The 21,109-nt window shown below is 41.5% G+C and overlaps 1 protein-coding gene and 1 long non-coding RNA gene across 2 annotated transcripts in view; one reads left to right on the top strand and one right to left on the bottom strand.

The window, feature by feature from the left end:
* The first annotated feature begins 260 nt into the window (after window positions 1-260).
* The window catches only part of CRB1 (crumbs cell polarity complex component 1), a 96,432-nt gene continuing 75,583 nt past the window's right edge, over window positions 261-21,109 (top strand). The window contains exon 1 of the mRNA XM_039726410.1: window positions 261-568. Coding sequence (XP_039582344.1) covers window positions 493-568 — 76 coding nt within the window. The 5' untranslated portion in view covers window positions 261-492. The remainder of the gene's footprint in view (window positions 569-21,109) is intronic.
* LOC120510504 lies at window positions 4,944-21,108 on the bottom strand. The gene is made up of 4 exons (XR_005629520.1): window positions 20,972-21,108; window positions 16,850-16,895; window positions 14,212-14,357; window positions 4,944-5,176 (listed from the first exon to the last, which is right to left on the bottom strand). It is a non-coding gene; the product is annotated as an uncharacterized LOC120510504 (long non-coding RNA).

The raw sequence follows: 21,109 nt of genomic DNA, 5'->3' as shown, positions 1-21,109 counted from the left end.
GAGCTGACTGTGCAAGGAAACATCAAGTGTTTGCAGGGAGGATTAGGAGAGCCCCGTGGCGGGGTTGGTGGCGGTGAGGAGCGCTGAGCTTTGGGCTCCGCGGGCTGTGCCGTGGCTGCGCTGCGGGGCAGGCACGGAGAGCACAGAGAGAGAGCACAGAGAGCACAGCAGAGGAGAACAGAGCACAGCAGAGCGCACCATCCATCCCAGCACGGCCGGCAGAGACTCCAGTCCAGCTCCCACACAAATCTGCACCGGGTTTGAAAATCCACTCGGACCTGCCGAAGTAAAACCTTCACAAGCACAACTGCCTTTCGAATCGAAGTCCGCAGGTTTGCGGGGAGCAGGATGAGGAGGGGCACGGGCAGGGATGGCTCGTAGGGGGCCGGGTGCCCCGGGTGTGCCCTTAGCTTCAGACATGAGGAGAAAGCAGTGAGCATCAGCACCAGCCCTTTGGACAACAGGCAACTCGGCAGAGGATGTCCTATCAAGATGAATATGGCTCATTCAAGAATTAACTCTCTACTCATCTTCTACCTCAGTTTTTTGCTGCTCATCCATTTAAAAAGTAAGATTTGCACTTTTTCTTATTGTTCTGACATGTCCTCTGGGGAGATGGTTAGACATGCACTTCTAGCAGAAAGCTTGTGTTGTCAGAAAGCTTTAAAAATTTGATGGAGATGCCAAAAAAATTTGGTCCATGAAACTAAGTTGTATGAACTCGTTTCTCGATAGCTTTCCTGATCTCCATGCTTCGACCTTTTTTTTTTTTTTTAATAAGGAATGAAAGCGTTTTGTTGCTTCACATATTCAAGGTACAGTAATAAATTATTTTGCTAAAACTGTAACTATACCTTAAAGTCTGCTTTTTGATACCACTCATTCAGTAAATCTAAACCTTTCTGATTTAAATCTAGACAAATTTATCCTGTGCTTAAACTCTTCATATTATGTTTTTCAGTAGTATTGCTTTATTATATATACTTTTTAAACTACAGCCTCTAGAGAATGCAGTTATTAAACAACTGTGATGTGTTTGGTGTTGTAAAATATGCCCATTATGAGGGAGCATGAAAGTCCAACTACTTTTATAGAGAAAAAATGTTCTCGGCAAACTTCCACATGAACAGAAGTGTGCAAAATAGAGGAAGTCACAATGGGTTTCCTTGATAATTGTGTCAGATGGCTGAGAGTAAATGCAAGCCAAGGAGGCTAAATGGCCTCAGCTGGTGAGGCTGCTGTGTGTGTGTGAAAAGCAGCAGCTCTTGAACATGTTTAAAATGAAGATCTGCAGGATGTGTGCCTGAGGAGGCTGTTTGATTTGTGTCTGTTGCATGTGAATAGCAATAACACAAAGCTTTGAGCAGCTGCCATTAAACAAGAAGACTTGGCATTAGCGTTCAGTGTTGTGTAATCTGGGTCACCTTCTGTTGCTGCATCACTCAAATTGTTACTTGGACAGTTTACAGCCCAACATAAATTAAAGACTAAAAAGCAAACAGATGCAGTTGAATCAACCAGCACTGAAAAAAAATCCCACACTTGAAAATATAAAAATACAGAATGTTATGGAAACATAATTTTATGCTAGTAATTTTCTTTTTGGGGGTGTACTGATGTGAATCAGGGAAACCAAAGTGCTTTTTCTAAATTAACTCACAACAGGACATACCCTAAAAAAAACCCCAAAAAACAACCAACAACTGGACCTTTAACTTTTACAAAGTAATTTTCCAAGTTCATCCTGTAGGATGAACAACCAGAAAGTCTCTAAGAAAGAGTCTGCTGTCTAAGAAAAGGAACATAATAGTAGTTGTGTTAGATAAGAAATTTTCATTTTTCCATGAGGCAGGCAAATCAGAACAAAATGTAAAACCTTTGAGAAGGGGAATTAAAGTTAAGTTTTATAAATTAAGAAGAACATATTAAGAACATCATGCACAAAGAAAACATTGCTAGAATGAAATCAAGAAAAAAGTCCCCAGGAATCAGTTTAAAGGAAAAAGATAAATACAAGTTTTGGCTTTCACCTCAGGTGAGTTTGCTCAATGCAGGATGCCAAAGGCAAGGAAAGTAATTGTGTGTCATTTTATGACTTTTCCTCAGCCCACTTAACTGGGATGACACCTCAGATGTGGCACGGGTGCTCTCTGGGTTATGGCCATATGGCCACTCTCAAGCAAGGGGCTTTTCAGTCTTGGAGAACCTTCTCAGGTAGAACTGTGGCTGTTGCCACAGTGTGACACAAATTGATATCCCAGGATGGAGCAGCTGCATCAGGAACCAGAATCAGGCTCAGGACCATACCTCTATCTGTCAGTGCTGGGTATTTAATGATCTTGAGAGGTGTTTTCTCTTTAGAAAGCTTGTACCCCACTTGAAACTGCGAGCAGTTTCTGTTAATAAAAACATAACTGTGAACAGATGAGACAGAGGTAGAAGCAGAACTGACTGTAATTACTTCCCTACTTAAAAATTAAAGCTGAGAAAGACCAAGACAGAAAATGAGGATAAAATGGAATGGAGGTGATTGATGCTATTTATAGAAGTTGTATCTGCTATTACATTTTTAAAATCAGTTTACTGCATTTGTTTTCCCCCAAAGGATTCTAATCTTAGGTCCCGTTTAAAGGCAGAATGTTCTTTATAACTATTTATTCTAAATAATTTGGAAAAGAAATAGTATTTAGAAGCCATGAACTCCGTATGCAAGCATTCAATACAAGTTGGGTTTATATGGCATTTTGTGAACATCATTGGTTTCTACAAATGATACCAAATTAACTAGTCACAGAAAATTAATCTGGGGGCATGCAGAGATGCCCAGCTCTGTGTGCAGAGGCACCAAGAATCATTACATACAACAGGTGACAGGAAACATGTCCCAAGTCCAGAACAACACTGATAACTCATTACTGCCATACTATTGTCTAACAGGAATTACAAGCATGAAACTGTGGGCAGGGAGTTGCTTATGAAATAGAGGAAGAGAAATTCTGATAAATACAGATATATTTAGACACCAGTTTTATCAGTGATCCTGTCTGAAGTCAAGATCAAAATCTTTTCATTCAATATTCAAGTATTGATTTTTTTTAACAAGTTTTACAATGGATTACCTATCACTACTGCAGAACTGTCTTCCTTTTGGGAAAAATACAGACAAATGATATTTTGAGGTCAAAACTATTGCCCATATAAGCTGTGGATGGCCCATCTCTGAAATAATTCAAGGCATGGTCTACTAGAAGTTGTCCCTGCCCACAGCAGTGGTTTTTAAACTAGATGAACTTTAAGGTCCTTTCTAACCCAAATCATTCCGTGATTCTATTTTTCTCCATTCTAGTGACCTTTCAGCAGAGCTGAAAAAATGTATTATTTACTTCAAAAGCAATGCTTCATAAATTGTTCAAATATTCATAAATTAAGAATGGAAATTCATTTGGGATTGCTGTTAATGTGAGCAAAGTATCTGAGCTCTACTTGCAGCCTTTTTCTACCCCTCTGAGATGCTGGCACTATGCAATTTTTCCCGGTGGACAAGAACTCTTAATTTCACACAACTATTCCCATTACTCACAAAACTTCTAATTACTGCTTAATTACTGTGTTAGGAATAAAGCTCTGCTTATAAAGAGATTTGTGGTTGTGCTCACACTGCTCATCCCTCATGCACAGCCGGGTGATGTAAGGAGCTTTCCAGCAATGCCTTGTTAGTGTGGTTTGATGAGTTCACAGCCCATTCGGCAGCTCCTCATTAGCCCTCCGTGGAGCTGAGCCTGTCAGAGCTGCACTCGGCAGCCCTGCAGCCCTGCTCCCTCCTGGCTGTCACACATGGCATCTGGAGCACAGCAAAAATGAAACATCCTTCAGATGTCTGCCATCATCTCCAGTAAGTTAAAAGCAGCAGCTTCTTGACACAGTTGTGCTGGGTTGGGATTTTTTTTTTCCTTTTCATGTATATATTTTATTATGGATAACATCTCCATCTCTGGAATGGAACTAAATAGTAAGAATGAAAACTAGTAGCCCTGTAACTTAAGAAAAAAGCAGTAACTTCTGCAAGATACATATGTAAAAGTGACATTAAGAACATCCCAGCCACAACTGTACTTGAGCCACTCAGTTCAAATTCTTACAAGGCATCCTTAGGGTGCTACATCTACCATTCCAAGAGCAGAGAAGCATACCAGGTTACAGACCCCTCTCTGCTCTGTGCTCTGTAACTTGGGAACTGTCACCACTGAGAACCTCTGGAGATTAAACATTCCCCCACATCCCATTCTGTCATTCAGAAATTACAAAGTGCAAGATATCAGATATTACCCTTCAAATGACAGTGATTTTGGCAGTACAGGACAAGCCACTGAATGATGTATTCACAGTCAGGGGACCAAAAGGGAATTCTGCAGCAAGGACACAGATCAATCTCTGTAAGCAGGTTGTTTGTGACTAATGACCTATTAGGAAAGAGTCTGAGGGGCAAGAAAGGAGGTTGTGCATAAAGGTGTTTTATCATTCATGCTTAACCAGCAGCAGAGACCTCACACAGGTCTTGGAACATTGGTGTATGTTATCCTGTATCCATGATAATGGACTGGAGAAACTGAGGCTGGAAAGTTAATTTAATACAAGCAGAGGATATAAACCTAATGTTTTAGGTTATACATAACCTCTCTCTCTCCCCCCAGTATTTTGTTCTCCCTATGTTACTTTGATAAAACTAAGCACCTAGGGAGTCTTTTCTCTACACCTTTTCCTCTCTGTTAGAGGAAGCTCAGAAAAAAACCCAGTGCTGTTTAGAGAGTGCTCAAATTTTGATGGCCAAATTGGGCACTTCCCCACTGAAAAGTTACAGGGAAAGGCAAATATTTTGCTGTTGTGTGTTGACAGTACAATGACTTGTAAGACACAGGAGAGCAATCAAACCACTGTTTAGTACTGGCTGTAGCCAGTTTTGAGTGCTGCTGTGAACAAGAGAGAGGCAATTAGGAAAATGCTGGAAAGGGACAGCAAAAATAGAAAGACATTTAGAAAGATGTGCCCTCTGAGAAAGGGTCACAGGAAAAGAAGCCTAAGGGAAGACATGATTACAGTCTTACCTCCACAAAAGAGAATGGCAATCAAGGATGGTGATGAGATCAGTTGCTCCCTGTCACCTCTAGAAGGGCAGGCTCTGGAAAATAATAGATTCCATGTACCTCAGGGAAGATTTGTGTGAACTTTTCCAACTGAAGGATAATTAAGAAACTATATCAGAACTTTTTAATGAATGGCTTAAATAAATATCTGCCAGAGATTGTCTAGACTGCTGTCTCACAGCTGGTGTTAGAGACCAGGGGCAGTCAGCACCACCCTGGGGGATCTGTGAAGGTCTCAGGGAACAGAGCCCCAGAGAGGCACAGGTGGGGATTTGTCCCAAGGGCTGTGGTGGCACTGAGGCTCCAAGGCAGCTCAGGAACAGCTCTGGGGCAGGGTGAGCAGATGGCCCCCTTCCCTTCTGCACAACTGGGGATTATGTGTGTGCAAAACAAAGGCAGCCCTGAGCTCAGCCCCCTGTGCTGCAGCAAAAACAGAATTGCTGCCTAAATTTCAATGAGAAAATAATTTACTGCCATTCTCTGACACATCCAGACCTCTTATTTTTTGGCACCCTAGACTTAAAATAAGCACTTTGGCTACTGAAGGCACTGATTACAATGAGAACAGAAAGTACCCCCATGCTAGAGATAATGCAGTTTGATTTCTGGCTTTTGGAGCAAAATCACTTATATTTTTACTTGCATTTTGAGTATACTTGATATGTTGAGAGTATAATGCAAGAAAACAAATTAATGAATGGATTATCAATATCAAAATTTTCATAGGCAGAAACCTGAAAAGGAATGGAAAACAAGGATTGCCTGCTGAACCTGCCAGCTTCTCAGTTCATATAAAAAAGCAATGCAAGACTGGAACTTACTGCACAAAACCAAACAGCAGTAGATTCCTAGGAAACTGTTCCAACTGGCCATTCTGGATACAGTGCAACAAATTAACAATGGAATAGGAGTTCTGCTTCATCTAAGAGAAGTTTAACATTTTATTTTGATGGCAGCAAAAATTACTTATTTATGAAATATCAAGATTTAAATATATATATATATCTCCAGCCAGCTACAAAGCAATAAATAAATATGTCTTAGTCCATGTCACTTAACTTCCTCTAATAAGTAAGTTAGAGAAATAGCAACCTAAGTGCTTTTGATCCTGCCTACAGTGGTTTGCAGCCAAAAGCCTCCCAGGGATACTTCTACTTTTGGGTTTGTTTTCACAATTCACATTCCAACATTAAGAAAATCTTTTAGACAATGCGTCAATCTCTAGGCAAACTTGAGTATTCCCTTTGCTCTTTGTGGTGGCCCAAAAATGGACAAAAGGCCCATTTTCTAAGGGAAGCCTTTAAAACTAATTGACTCATCTGGAGCAAGGAGATAAGTGATACATATTACTTTCCAGATTGATTTCACAGATTAATTTGTTGGTTTTAGGGACTGACATGTTGTGTCAGCTCTCACTGTACTTCTCCATTACCAGTGCTATATCATATGAAAGCCCTCTCACACCAGCAAACAGCAAAAAAACCCAAACAACCCAGATAAACCCTTTTCCAATGAGATTCTTATCTTTACTTCATATTGATTATATCTTACTCACCCATAAAATGGGTCAACAGGAAGCTGCTTCCATCTTTTGACAAAGACTGCAGCTGACAGGGCCTCTGGGCGGGCACCACGCAGCTGCCACTGCAGCTCTGCAGGGCTCCTCCAGGCCCAGCAAAACGTCCCTCTCCAGGCATCAACAAAGCAAGGCTGCTGCAACTTCAGGGTTAGGGCAGCTTCTGCCTGCCTGGAATCTTCTCAGCGGGGACAGAAATCAGAATATTTCAAGGGCTAAATATTTCTGTGGGTAGAAAAGGGGCATGGGCTGCTAACCCGTTACTGTGTCCCCTCTCCAGCAGCTAAGGATCAGGGCACTTGCCTAGTGCATCCTTCTGTGCTGGGAAATGCTGGGCCTGAATAATTGTGGCCTGGGTGGATGCTGGCAGGCAAGGGGAGAAACTCCTTGCTTCTTTTTACTGCTCTTGCTTGCCTGCCCAAGGCTGAGCATACTGGCAGCCTAGTCCCTTAAACTTTTCCTTGAATAATGAGACAAACAAGGCATCTTTATCTGCATTAGTGAGGGGCTTTGCAGACAGGACACATTCCTTCAAAGTGCACTCAGTCACAGGGATTGAGATCAAGGCTGTGAGTAAACAAACAAAACTTTGTAATGCTCCCTTAGAGCTCAGCCATGGACACAATGGCCTGGCAGTTCCTTTGCTGAGGTTTCTGAGAGGTACAAGGATGTTCCTATAGTGTGGTGCTACCAAAGGCTGACTGTCCTCTGAAATAAAGGCCAGAGACACTGTAATTTACATCCAGACAGCCAGGGAGGCTATAGGCACCCTAAGAGGCAGTGTACACTGGCCACACTCTTCCCTTGACAGCTCCAGTCTCCCTTGCTGGGTTTTCCAACAGGATGATACAGAACACTTCATTAGCTCTTTCTTCCACAAGGAGGGCCCCAGCTCTGAATTTGACTGTGACACATTTCTTTCCTTCTTTGAATGTGAACTAGAGGACTTTGAAACCAACGTAATTTGACAGGAAGCCAAAGGAAGGATGGAGAATGATAGACAGTCATCAGTCTGCAAGGATCCAAGCAACAGCAATTTAGGTAACCTGCAGTGACAGATTACTCATAGCAGGGAACCCAAAACCCTCACTGTAATAATGTAGCCTTGAAAAGACATCTGTATACAGCAGTACTTCAGAGGTGCTTAGCCAAGCTTTGTGGCAATTTGTAGGTGCTTCCAAGGCAGCTGTGGTACCACTCCTGGTATGGCAAACCACCCCTGCGTCTGAACACAGTGAGTGTCCACACAGCTGAAAGAAGAGATCAGGCTCTGGCATCTGCAGTGAACAGCCTGCAGTGTAACTCACCACCCTCCCAACAGCTGGAAAGAGAGCCCCTGAGAGAGTGTCTGAACTAATACACATCCCCTTGCTGCTCCTTGGGCATCAGCCACCTCTGCTGCAGGAAGGGTGCAGCTGTGCTGGCTGTAAGAAAGACAAAAACACTACAGAGGTCTGACACGGTGTAAAGAAATAATAACTGTGCCTGCCCTTCTCCAACAGCCCCTTAATTTCCTTTGATAACCCCACAAATAAGATACAGAGAGAGAAGGCACAAATCTTGTGAAATAAGCAATTAGAGGCTGCATAACAAAAGAAATGTGCAATGCCAGTGAGGAGAAACCAGGGAATGACACTGATGTGTCAGAGATTGCATCAGAGCTATTAAACAGGATGGAAATATGCAAGGCCCTTGTAAGCTCTTCTTTTCTCTGTTCAATCTTAAAATAATTCTGAAAGCAAGCCAAGCCTCCACTGATTCCTACCATAAAATGTAGGAAAATATGTTTGTGGAATGACAACCCAAGACTTTTTGATCCCTGTCTGTATATATATTTGGAGCAGAATGCAAGTAGGTCCTCTGCGATGCAAATAGCAAATGTCTGGCCATCATTTTGTAGCACTTACCAATTCTGTTTTTCTAACTAAACCCATCCCTTCTCTCTTATTAAATACAGCTGACATTTGTAATTCAAGTTGTAATACTAATGATACTGAACATTTTGCAAGCCTCAACCCATGTTAAAATGCCCTCCGTTTGATATAACAAGAACTATCCATTCTGTTTTCTCATGAGTATGTCTTAAATGTCTGATTCAATTTAGTCTAACATTTTCCCATTTTGGAGCTCGTGGAAAAATGCAAGAAGCTTAAAATTACTAAAATCCATTGCCATTTTCACATTCAAGAGGCTATTTCCAAAGAATATTGTGTTTCCTAAAAAACAAGTGGGCATCTTGGGATTGCCACTATTTTGCACAGTAATGAAGTGACAAGACTGAGAGGTGTTTGGAGCAAACATTTAATGGAGCTAAACAGCAGAAGGCAGGACTGACACTGAACACCTTTGAAGTATCTGGATATAAAAACCTTTCCAGCAAACAGACTGACCTAGTGATCTGACAAATTACAGAAAGGAATAAAAAAGGGAGAAATGTAGCTCTCTGCACACAGCACAACAAAATCAGATCTATTTTTACAGTGTTTCTACTATAGCCTTAAAGCCATAAACACTCCATTCTTCATTTTGTTTGGGGATTTGCCCACAGATTCATGCAGGCACTTTGTGTTCCCAGAGATCTCTCTGAGTGCTCTCTCTGCCCAGTGACCAAGGAAAATACCCTAGAGTGGCCCTCCTGTATCCCCAGCCAGCACCTCTGAGCTGCCAATGCAGTCACACGGGCATCTGTTGCCTGTAATTCTGCTATTCCACAAGGAATCTTGAGCAGAGTTGATTTCAGGTTTTGTTTTTTCTGGTTTCCTAAGTCCATTCATTTTGTGTTATGTCCAGGGAGGACCAGTACGGCTTTGCTTATGAAACCAGGAAGTCAAAGGTTGTAATCAAGAGTGAGTTCTTTCCAAGGAGATGGAGAATCATGTCTTTTGAGATGTTTGAGATACTTTGATTGACTGGCAATCAATTACTCTGCTTGTTATATTCCAGCTCTTAAACTAAACTTGGAGGGAACTGCATTCTTCAATACTATTAGAAGCAAATGGAGACTGTTATTACACTTACTGAGAGTTTTAGTACGAGAGATAAGCAGCATCACAAATGTGTTTGCATCAAATGTGTTTGCATCTTGAATTGCAACAATTTCTTCTTTCGGCTAACATAAAAACATTTTCTAGAGGGAACTCACACAACAACTACCAATGCTATTTAATTGTGCTTCAGTTTCAGACAGATTGTGTCAACATTTCTACAGGCAGGGGAACTATTTCCTTACTTTTATTAGCATAACTGCAAACACTCAGAGAGATTGATTTTCCTGTCTTTTAAACCTGCACATCTTTTATGCAAGGGCTCTGAATCAGTCTGAAGAATTCTGGGTCTTCATGGGTGACTGCTTCTTTTCTGCAATCCCTGATGAGCACCAACACTTTCATTAACCACAGGCATGTGGTTACACATGCTTACAGTAAACCTGGCTTTCCAAAAATAAGAAATTTGTACTAAATCATCAGAGAAAGTTCCGAGAAGTAGTCACAGGCAAAGGGCGCTGAGCTTTCTGCTCTAGTTGATGCAGTGTCTTGGACTAGATGATCACCAATAGTCCCTTCCAATGCTTTCTGTTCCATGTGAACCACTTGGGTTTTAGCTGAGCCTATTACTACAATGCTGGCAAAGCAGCCACTTCAGGGAGTGTATCATAAGTGCTGTCTCACCAATTCTGACACATCTTTTACCATTCAGTAATAAAAGGTCTTTAGAGTTTTTTGGATGCTGGTTAGTGACAGGAGAAGTCGCCAAGTGGAAAGTATGAGGGAAGAGACTGCAATGCATATTTCCCCAAAAGGGGAAAAAAATCACTTACTAGATTCATTGGAAAAAAAAAAGAAAAAACAACAAAGAAGTAGTCTCCACTGTGTTACCACTGTAGTGCAGACTCACCTACTATCTCTTTAGGACTTCCTGCAAAGTAGTAGGAATGTGAATGTGGCCCTGAATAAGACCCCATGCTCAGATATTAAGGATGAAAACAGTCTTAACACAGAGGAAACTCCTATGTGCAGAGCTTGAATTCTATAATGAATGTTCAGTTACCACAGGGACATCTGTAAAACTTGTCACTTGCCTTTTTAAAAAGGTCTAGTGTTCTTAAAATCTTGACCTCAATGAGAGGTCCAGTGATTCAGCCTTTCAAACTGCAGTCATGCCCTATTCCAGCTATTACATGCTTCATTTCTGTTAATCTTCTCTAATTAGTTCTGCTTTTTAAGTGAAGTCTTAGAATCTAACATTTTCCTGTGATAATACAAAGGGCTCTGCTTTCATGTTCAAGGTCAGTCCAGCATTTCACCTTGTAAAACTCATTTGTCCTCCCTGCACTTACACTTGCACCTTGAGTTTGAGTTTAGACTCTCTCAAAGACATTTGCTGACTTTAAAGTTATCCTTAAAGGTGTGGTCATGCCCAGAAGAGTCATACATGTGGGAAAGAACAGACTTCTTTCAGATTCTTTCTCTTCCTTGCAGATATGCAGAGAAAATTTCTCCCATTAAAATAATTTCAGCTTTTTCCCTGTGAGTTACTTTGCATGTTTGTTTTATAACACATAAGCAGATTGGGCCTCACAGCCTGCAAGGAGACACATGACAGTTGTATAGGTGAGAATGCTGAGCTGAGAAGGGCAGGGTGAATACCTTGCTTGCAGTGAGTGTGCTGTGAACACAATCCAAGTGATCTCCCTGTTCAAACCACTAAATTTAGATCTTGTGTTTCTCCCTTCTTATGTTACACACACATTAATATAGATATGTATTAGCAGGAGGACAAACATACAGTTTTCCAGATTCTTCTTGTGCCTGAGAGATCTGTAATATGGCAGGTATTTCTTTTGTAAAAATGGCATTATTGTTTACTCACTCTTATAACAAATGGAGGCACTTTTTGTATGTGCAATTTCCATTGCTGACTGTAAGAATTTACATATCACTCCTTCCACTGATCACTCTTAGCTGCCTCTTTTGAAGGGACCAGGTCACTCACCTGCCATCCCAAAGCCCTTGCTGTGTGAGGACTGCAGAGACCCAGGGATTACTGGAGGCACATGATGGCTGAGGTGTGAACACTAATGGGAGGAGGCATCTGAGCCCCAGGCAAGGATCACACTCTTCTCCAGCTGATGCTCAATCCAAAATGGCAGACTATTTTCAGGTTAAAAAAACCTTAACTGGGCAAGGGGGAGAAGTCAGCCTTCAGTGATAGATAACCTAGGCTGCAATCAGTTTGAGCAGCTTCCTTTGAGCATTGCTGCTGCAGCTGGAGATAAAATTTGCAGTTCATCTAAATGGGTCACCCAGGCTTGATGCTTTTATACTTAATAAAAAAATGCTGTCATGAATTGCAAGTAAGCATAAACCAGCAATAGGATAATGGTAGAAAAGCAAGCATTTTAATGGTTCAACAAGTAAGAAATTCTGTTAACTATTCAACCTACCTCCTTAAATAAATTATAATAAATATGTAAATGCAATATATGGAAAATACTTGGCCTTTTCAATTTTGAATAGTTAATACTTAATTCTTATATCTGAAAATATAATCCCTGAAGTATTTGGTGGAGTTTATGGAACTGTTTATGATTCAATTTTTCTTAAACCTCTCCAGTGGGATTGATACTGTTATTTAGAAATTATTGACAACAGGGTGTCTCTTTTTCCAGAACTGCAATATATTGACAAATTTCCCACTAAACCCTCTTATATTCAATTATCCAGAAAAAAGAACAGAAATAGTAGAAAACCCTTTCATTCTCCCCATCTCTAAGGCAGAGGAGGAAGAAACAGCACATGCACAAAGACCAAATTCACAGATTTTCTGCAAGACCAGCACCTAATTTTAAAACCTGAAAACTGTTCTAAAGATTAGCACCTCACTCTGCACAAGCCTTCAGTAGAGATGTACTGTAGTACAGGGCTTTGGTACCAGAATTTAGCCCCAGATGAGCTGCACTTTTGTACTTTACCCATCCTTGTGACAATGTGTCACCTTTTCAAGGATATTTCAGAAAAAAAAAAATACACTGTGGAGGTAAATTGTGCCTTAACTCTGAACTGATTTGGGAGCGGGACACTCAGCACCTTTCAGTGCTAACTATCCACAAGCAGAGGTCTTGTCTCATGACACCTAATAAAGTGTCTGGTAATCACATCAAGGGGGAAAACCCTTCACCTTCCCCTCGGTGGACAATGCAACATCTTTCCTCCCTGAGGTACACAGCTTAGAAAGAGAAAATAAGTGTTAGGGAACATCATCTAGTAGATGACACGGGACAAGAGTAATGGACAAAAGACACCCTCACAAACTGCTTTTCTAAGTTCTTCTTTACTTCCAAGTTGTCATCCAGACATGTTCCTAGAGCACTAACTTAATTACCTCCACTTTACTCTCTCTTGCTCAGCGCATGGTGACAATGGTTTTATCCTGGAAATATTTTCTCTACAGAGCACTCTGAGTACTGACAGCTCTTTTCTCTTTCCCTCCTTCACACTGTCACCCTTCTATATTTGCCTTGACACTGTCTTCACATTGTCTTGACATTGTTCTGACAGTCAAGAAAACTCAATCACTGCAGCAAACAGCCATGACAATGCGGAGAAGAAAAAGGAAAAGTGTTATGAAAATTGTTGAGGAACTGTGAAGATTTACAGGCTAGTGAAAACAAGATTTTGCTTTTTCTAAACCACATTCCTCATGAGTTTTCAACAAAAAAGCTGATTTAACAAAGTCTTCAGCCAAGGCTGGCAAAAGTAATTTCCAAGGCAATTGGCAGTTATGGATTCTATACCTGAAATTTAGATGTTCCTAAATAACAATCCCTCTTACTGCCATCAGTTCAGGTACATTATGGGAGATACTTCAGCCCATCACCTGGGGAGCAGGGATGCTGCCTTGGAACTCTCCAGCTACACTTTTCCCAAGTATGCCATTCAAACTGGGATCCCTTTGGGGGCAACCAGAAAAGAAAGGCGGCCACAGAAAAAGCAAATTAGGTTAGCTGAGCTTTAGTTTCCTTCTAATAATAAAATCAAATTTTGTTTTGTTGGCTCACAAATCAGAAGAGAGGAGCCTGGAAAGAAAGCATTGCAATCTGTCTGACAAATGCCAAATGTTGTGATAACAGGTAAAAAACCCAGCACAAGTAGGGTAAGTTTAGTATCTATTTCTCTGCTTGAACTAAACTTCTGAGTAACTCCTTAACTGAGTATAGTATGGACATACTAAAGTGCTGCACTTGACAAGTTAAGCTTTGTGATTCAACTGTTTGACAAAATTATTGTTGATTTGAGTAAGAATTCCAACCATCAGGAACCATGTGGGGAGGGTTGAGGGGTTTTATTTTGTGGTTTGTTTGTTTGATTTAGAAAAGCATATATAGTTTTGATACTAGTTCAAATTCTTAGTAGTTACAAGAACACCTAGGTAATAAAAAAATACCTTTAAAAATTACATTATACTATCTTGGCATGCATACCATCCACATCTTACCTGAAAAATGCAGTTAAAGCTCATCCCTTGCAAAGCAGAAGCTCATCAACACTGCTCTGTAGGGCACCTGCGGGTCACACAAGCTTGTCCAAGAAGAGCATCTTCTCCCCTCTCCTCCTCCATTACCTCAGATTGCTGTCTTCTCCCTAAAGAAATTAGGGAGGGAAGCCATGTGAATCTTGTTCCCCTTGCCTCAGAGCCCTGGGGACAGCAGGGCTGGTGGCCAGGCACTGCCCCTTCCTCACAGAGAGGCTCTTCTGCAACACCTCCCATACTGCAGGGCCATCCTGGCATCCAACAGCCAAATGAGGTGGCACAGGCTCCAGGGCTCCATGAGACCTTAGCCCAGTGCCCTTCCAGGTCCCTGAGGCAGGAGGAGCAGGAGCCTGCAGGTGCTGATTTGTAACCTGCTGACAGAACTGCCCCTGCCTCTGCATACCCACCCCAACAGGAATGTCACCCACATGGCTGGGGAGACAAACCCTCTGCTTTCTGAGTGCAATTCAGGAAATCCTGAATATATCTCTGCCACACATCTCCAAGATTGCAGTGTGAGGAAAATGTAAGTGAAAGCTTCTTATGAGACAGAATGTACAGAAATAGACCTCTCTCAGTCAATTAATACATTTTTTTTATTACAAGGATGAATCAACACATGCTAAGAGTAAAGTGAACAAACACATATGCAGATTGATGCTCACCTGGTTAATTTCATATGTTTAATCATGATGACCAAAGCATAGGTAAGATAAAATTAGCCTAAAGAGTCAAGGCAGAAACAATATGCTTCCATTTATCCAGAGAGAAAACTGAGCTTCAAATGCTTTTGCCTGAAGTCACTTGATGAAGCATGGTCTTGATACAATTAAGAAAATGGCACAAAGGAAAGGTCTCCACATAAGTGCAGACACTTCTGAACCATAGAATATAGCATTTGTTCTAAATGCTGTATTGGGTGGATATACTGCAACTGCTCTGGCAAGCTGAATGACAAACATTTTGGTGCTTCCTTCCCACACTTTTATGTCTACATGCTCCCTTTATTATTAATGGTATAATATTTGCTACAGTAGGTTATCATGGTCAAATCAATACCAAAGTGCCTTGAAAAACACCAGAGCTGAACCCCTAATTAAGTACAATATTTTGTTCCTTTTAAATGAGACACTGCTTGAGGAGTACAGTAAGAGTGCCTTGTTCTGTTCAAGGTATCTATAATTAATAACCCCAATGATCAAAGGAAATGTGATCCTAAGAGGAAATGGCTTTTGAGGATCCCTAGGTATTAAGTACTGAGAACTACTTCCCAATCTGTTCTGCAGCCTCTCAGCACACTATGATGTCTGATGCCCTTTGGGATCATAAAACAAGCCCCATCATAGATCTCTCTGAAAAAAAATGCTCCCAGCAAGATAGTCACTAGATATTTATCACTTATTCATTATTGCCATGAAATCTTTCTTAATTTTTTTCCTGGTCAGACCCTTACTGTCACAGAGATCTCCTTTATTTATTTAGCACAATTTAATATAAAGCAGGGCAGGACGCTGCCCTATAATGTACCCTGTACTGGCAGGTCTGGACTGGTATTGTGAGGAAGGCCCCTTCTCCCAAAATTGATATTCCTTTTGCTTTTTTTCATGAGTGTATTGCACCAAAGTTTATTGAGATAGAGTAAACACCTGGATGTCAAGCTGTGGAGCCTTTAGTTCCCTGCTCCTGCTTGGTCTTATTTTTCACTCCCCAGCCACCACACCACCCACAGCCAGAGCTCTCCCTGTGTCTTTAGAGCAGATTTGTGTGAAGCAAAACCCCCCTGTCACTGCAACAGGATGGCTGAATCTCATATCCAGGGGAATAGCAGGCCAGAGAGCATCACAGTCCTCTGGATCATCCAGAGGAGTGTGAGCACTTCAGCAGAGCACAGAGGCATCAGTGCTACCCCGTGGAGCTGGTGCCACTGCTGCTATCATGTCCTGGGGCTACAATTACTGCGGGCTCACTCACCAGCCACACCAGCTTACTGTAATTTCCCATCCCTGTCCTGGAAACACAAGTCTGCTTTGGATCAGGCCTCAGAGGAAGAAAAGGAGAATGCATGGAAAAAAAAAATCTAAGGCAGGAAAGGGAGAACTAGGAAAGGAACGAGAGACAAGGAGTTAGATCTTCCTCTTCCACACATCAAATAGACAGAGAAAACAAAGGAGACTATTAATGGGGAAATAGAAACTTAAAAAGCCTTCAAGAAATTACTATACTGATTGCTAGTGGTGAATAAACATTCATTCATTTATTCATGGTTTAAAATTTTTCATCATTTTACTGGCAAAAATGGTACTGATCTAATTTTGATAAATGCTTGCTGGACACCTCTTCACTTATAGCAGATATTTAATGCCCTAGTGGCAGGTGATTTTATTCTAAAGCACGCCATCACATTAAGCTTTAGCAATTTGACTTTTAGTGATATTCTTCTAATATGGAAGGCTTATTTCTTAGCATATTCCCCAAAGAAGGCTCCTGGGAATACCCTGATGCTGGTGAATATTCTGGTTTTGTTTTACTTCTACAGTGAAGCATCTTACAAATGTTTAAGAGAAAGGTATTCCTAATTATATAGTGGATTTTCAATACCTACTTTTCTTTTGGGTCAGTCGCTCCTCTTCAGTGCTTCTGAACCTGCTCTGGAAATAAGAAGTGGTAAAACCATGAAATGAATTCATTCTTGCTGTGTTACAAGTCAGCAGAGCTTTTAGGATGCTACAGTTCAGTCTGCAGGCCAGGAAAGCTGCCACAGATTTTGTGTCAGAGCCATGACTGTGTTCCCTTTCACGGGTCACTGAACTAGTGTTCCAAAGGCTAACCCTCTGCAGAAATTCACATGATAATTTCCTTCTGCCGGGCCTGGGACTGATTTCTGTCTGTGTGAAGTCTGTGAGGGCAACTTGTGCAGCTCACAATCACATCACAATGATGTGTTGTGGCCTTGGCTCTGAGGGGAAGCTGCCCTCAGCAGAGGGGCTCAGCAGGAGAGCTGAGGAAATTCGGGCTGTGCCACTTCCCCCTGACACTCCAGCCTGTCCCAAAACACAGGAGCTGCGGCTTTCTCCAGGCAGTCTTGAAATCCTAGTTGGTAATTAGTTCATGCAGAGCTAATTGTAGGTGATTTCTATTGAAAATAATTTAGCACATAACAGAAAGGGCTGGAATGTGAACTCTTCTACAAAGTTCATGCTGGAAAAGCATGGCCTTGCTCTCTCTGTGCTTACTGCCCATTGTAGCCACATTGAAGTTTTCTTCTGAGTCCTGTGGCATTTAAAGCACTGGGCACTGCATTTTCAGCCACAGAATGCTGATCTGTCACAGGGCTGATTACTTTTTTTAAGTAGGAGGAGACAGGAGAAGCAGCATCATGATTTTGATATGCTGCAGTTTGATGTCATCAGGAACATCTAGTGCTCATTTGTGTTACTGAGAACCTACTGCAGGCCATCTCAACATCTGCACACATCAGAACTTGGCTTTACACCAGAGACTTTTAAAGAGTTGCCCTGTGGTACAGGCTGCTAGGATACATTTCTAACCATCAGGGCTTTAAGCTTATCCAGTTATGACTCACAGAAAGAAATCATACCTGGGTCAGCATTACAGACATTTGAGGCTACTATTTTTAAATCTATTTTAAATCACAGCACCTTTATGTGCCACTGTACTCTCAGAATCACTGCTTCATGCTCTTTTCATATTAAAAAAAGGAAAGAAGTAATGAATGGCAGAACCACAACTAAAAGAGACTTAAGGGAATGTCTTATAATGTCTTTCACATGCAAAAAACACATGGACCCAGAATTTGGACATGAAATCAATTTTGTACTCAGTTTTTAACCCCACTTACTGGAGGGACTCTTAGCAGCATTTGGCAGCATTTCTGAGTGCCTTTTCTCTCCTGTGTTAGTGGTTGAGCACTGAGGGAGCTCAGCTGCTTGCATGTTCCCACCTAAACCAAAACTCAGCCCTGCAAGTCAGCAGTAGCTGGTCTGCTTGAGGGGCAGCATCCCCGGCTCAGCCAAGCCCTCAGCTCCTTCCTGAGGCTGAATTCAGGAGGAGCCACAGGTTCAGTGGGAGCTGGAGGCCTTTGTCTTACAAAAATGCCTTGAACTCTTTCCAGACTCCAGAGAAGCTGTGAGACCTTGTGTCTCTCAAGGTGAGATTTGGCCTTTTCAAGAGACAACCTGCTCCTTTGCTCTGTATTTTCCACTCTTTGGAATTGATACAGACGCAGGAACAACTGGATTTCACCCAAACTCACGAACTGACAGTTTTATGCTGTGCTGCTCCCTCTGCGTTTCTGAAAATCCCTCCCTGATACAGAGAAGGAGACCATGCTTTGGTCTTTCTGCAACCCTTTCTAGCTCTGGCACCATTTCCCTTGTTATTCTGCCAGGCATTCACTTCCCAGGTGTACACTTCAGCCTTCCTTCCACAACTGCAAATACAGCTGGCATCTTCCCTACTGCAAGCACTGCTTTCATCTTTCCTCTTCCCCAGCAGCACTTGCACCTCTCAGTGTGCTCTGATACCGGGTTTACAAACAGCAGATTGTGCTTCCATTAACTTCACAACACTTGATGTAGATGCTTGTGGCTTTAGGGACCAAGGCAGGAGCAACACCTCTCACAAAGGCACCACAAATCCACCCATCCAAACAGCTTCATCTAGACATGTCAAGAAACCTCACCAAAGGCAATCCAGAATAACATTTTAAAGTGTAAGACATAATTCACACCCCTAACTAAACCATGAAGGTTTTCTCTCTTTATTTCTGGCAAAACTTTTCATCCCACAGGAGAAATCTTTACACATGTGGCTCTGTATCCTGAGTTACACACTGAGGATGTCCCCAGCTTTAATGAAGCCTTAAGAGATATTGACTGAATCCTTGGGACAAAGACATTTAATCCACAAAATCACCAATCTTTCCTATAAGCAATCAAGATTATTACCTAAATAAAATTGCTTCAGATTTTGAGCAAAATTAATTTTCTATGTTCTTTACCTCTGAAGAGCTGATAGAAAGGCAAGTTTGAAGCTGGCCCACTTCCCACCACCATTGCTGCTCGCCTGTCTATTTATCTCCTACGTCCCTGTGTGGACTAGTCCTGCTCTGTACTATTAAGAATAAATTCTGCTGTGTGACCTCAACTAAAAAAACCCAACTATTCAGCACTTCTAGAGGGACAAGGAATACCTCATTATACTCACGTTGCTCCTCTTCTGCAGATTTAGAAGATAAAAATGAGGACAAATATAATGAAACTCAAAGGGAAGAGCTACATTCAGAGAGAGTGTGTACAGTAGCAAGGATTGCACAGCAGAAATCAGTTCAGTTTCTACATCTGTGTCCACGTAATTTACTGCAATGGATATCAGCTGCCTCCTGGCCTGATCAGCCACTGCTCTACATCTTAGAGAAACAAAAATATCTGTGTATAGTAAAAGCAGGATGACCACTGTACACTAACACCACCACCTTAAACTGCAGTGCTGTAGTGCTAAACATAAAGGTAAAGAAGCAGAGCATAAAGTCTTTCATTTTCATTAGAAACCAGTCTACTTGCATTGCTAGTAGCACTGTGCCTTGATGTCCAATTGAACAAAAAACCCTCCAAATTCAATGCACAGGAGCCCTGTTGAGCTCCTGGGCCTGATTCCCCTCCTGTTCCCAGCACAATCACGAGGTATGATGCTAAATAAAGTGAAAGCCAAAAATTATTTACTTTTAGAAGAAGGCATTTACCTAATTTTTGTTTGTTTATTTGGGACATGTGGTGCCACTGCTGTGGTGCTCAGTGCAGGCAGTGGGAGCAGCTGTAAGGGCTGCTGCTGCAGTGCTCATGGGGCAAGGGAGTCTGGGGTGCCACAAAGGGTAAAAGGCAGTGAAGGACAATGACAGCCAGCAGTAACTGCCTTTATTCAGGAACCAGCAGCAAGACAGTGTGAACAGAAAAGTTTAGGAGAGACTGAAATCAAGACATTGGCTTAATAACCAGTTCTGTCATTTCAATCACAAATAGTGTTGCCTAAACAACATTTTAAAATTTTAATGCCATTCCACTGTTACTCTTACACTAATATACCATACTTTTTCTTCAGAAAATAAGTTAATTTACTTTCCTTAATTTTGCTGATACAAATCTACCTAAAACGAAATTTGCTTTTTTTGATAGTAATGGAATATTTGTGTAACCACCCTTTTTCTTTCCTCCCTGTGTGTGGTGCTGGTTACTATGGTAATAAACGTGACTCAAGATTTAAAGCCTGAAAGTGGTTTCTATAACAACATGCTAGGATGTTTTGGACACACAATTGAAGTTAAAGATTCAGAATTAACTCTTTATGACCACAGCATTTGCAGACACAACAAGTGCTTGTTTGTTTGGCAAAAGTTTGATCATCCCTTCCCAAAGCAGGATTTTCCATGGAGCAGATTGAGCAATAATGATTCCAGCTGTGGCTAGAGCAGGTAGAGTCTGGGGGCTGGTGATTTCCTCACAGGTGAAATATGCAAAGGACAAATGGCACCACATAACTACAAGCTACCCATCACAGTGAATAATTAAGATGGTAATACAAATGTACTGGGACATGGGAAGAGGTAAAATTGTATCCGTGCAATACTTAGAAAGTCTGACACTGTGGAAAAACTGAAATTATTTGTTTATGTGAAAAAGCTATTTTGAGGGCTAAGATAGCCCCTTACCTGGCTCTGTTTTATCCAGAACATGGTTTCCTGTCCTTTCCTTCCTCATCTGGCAAATGCTGATGCAGGAGTGACATCTCTGCCTTTCAGTCCATTGTAAAGGCACCTGATCCCAATCTCTGCTGATTATGCAGCTGT

The sequence above is a fragment of the Passer montanus genome, unplaced genomic scaffold (assembly GCF_014805655.1).
Source record: "Passer montanus isolate IOZ18808 unplaced genomic scaffold, ASM1480565v1 scaffold58, whole genome shotgun sequence".
Classification (NCBI taxonomy): domain Eukaryota; kingdom Metazoa; phylum Chordata; class Aves; order Passeriformes; family Passeridae; genus Passer; species Passer montanus.
Note: the sequence above shows the minus strand (reverse complement) of the source record. Positions and strands in the feature narration are given on the sequence as shown.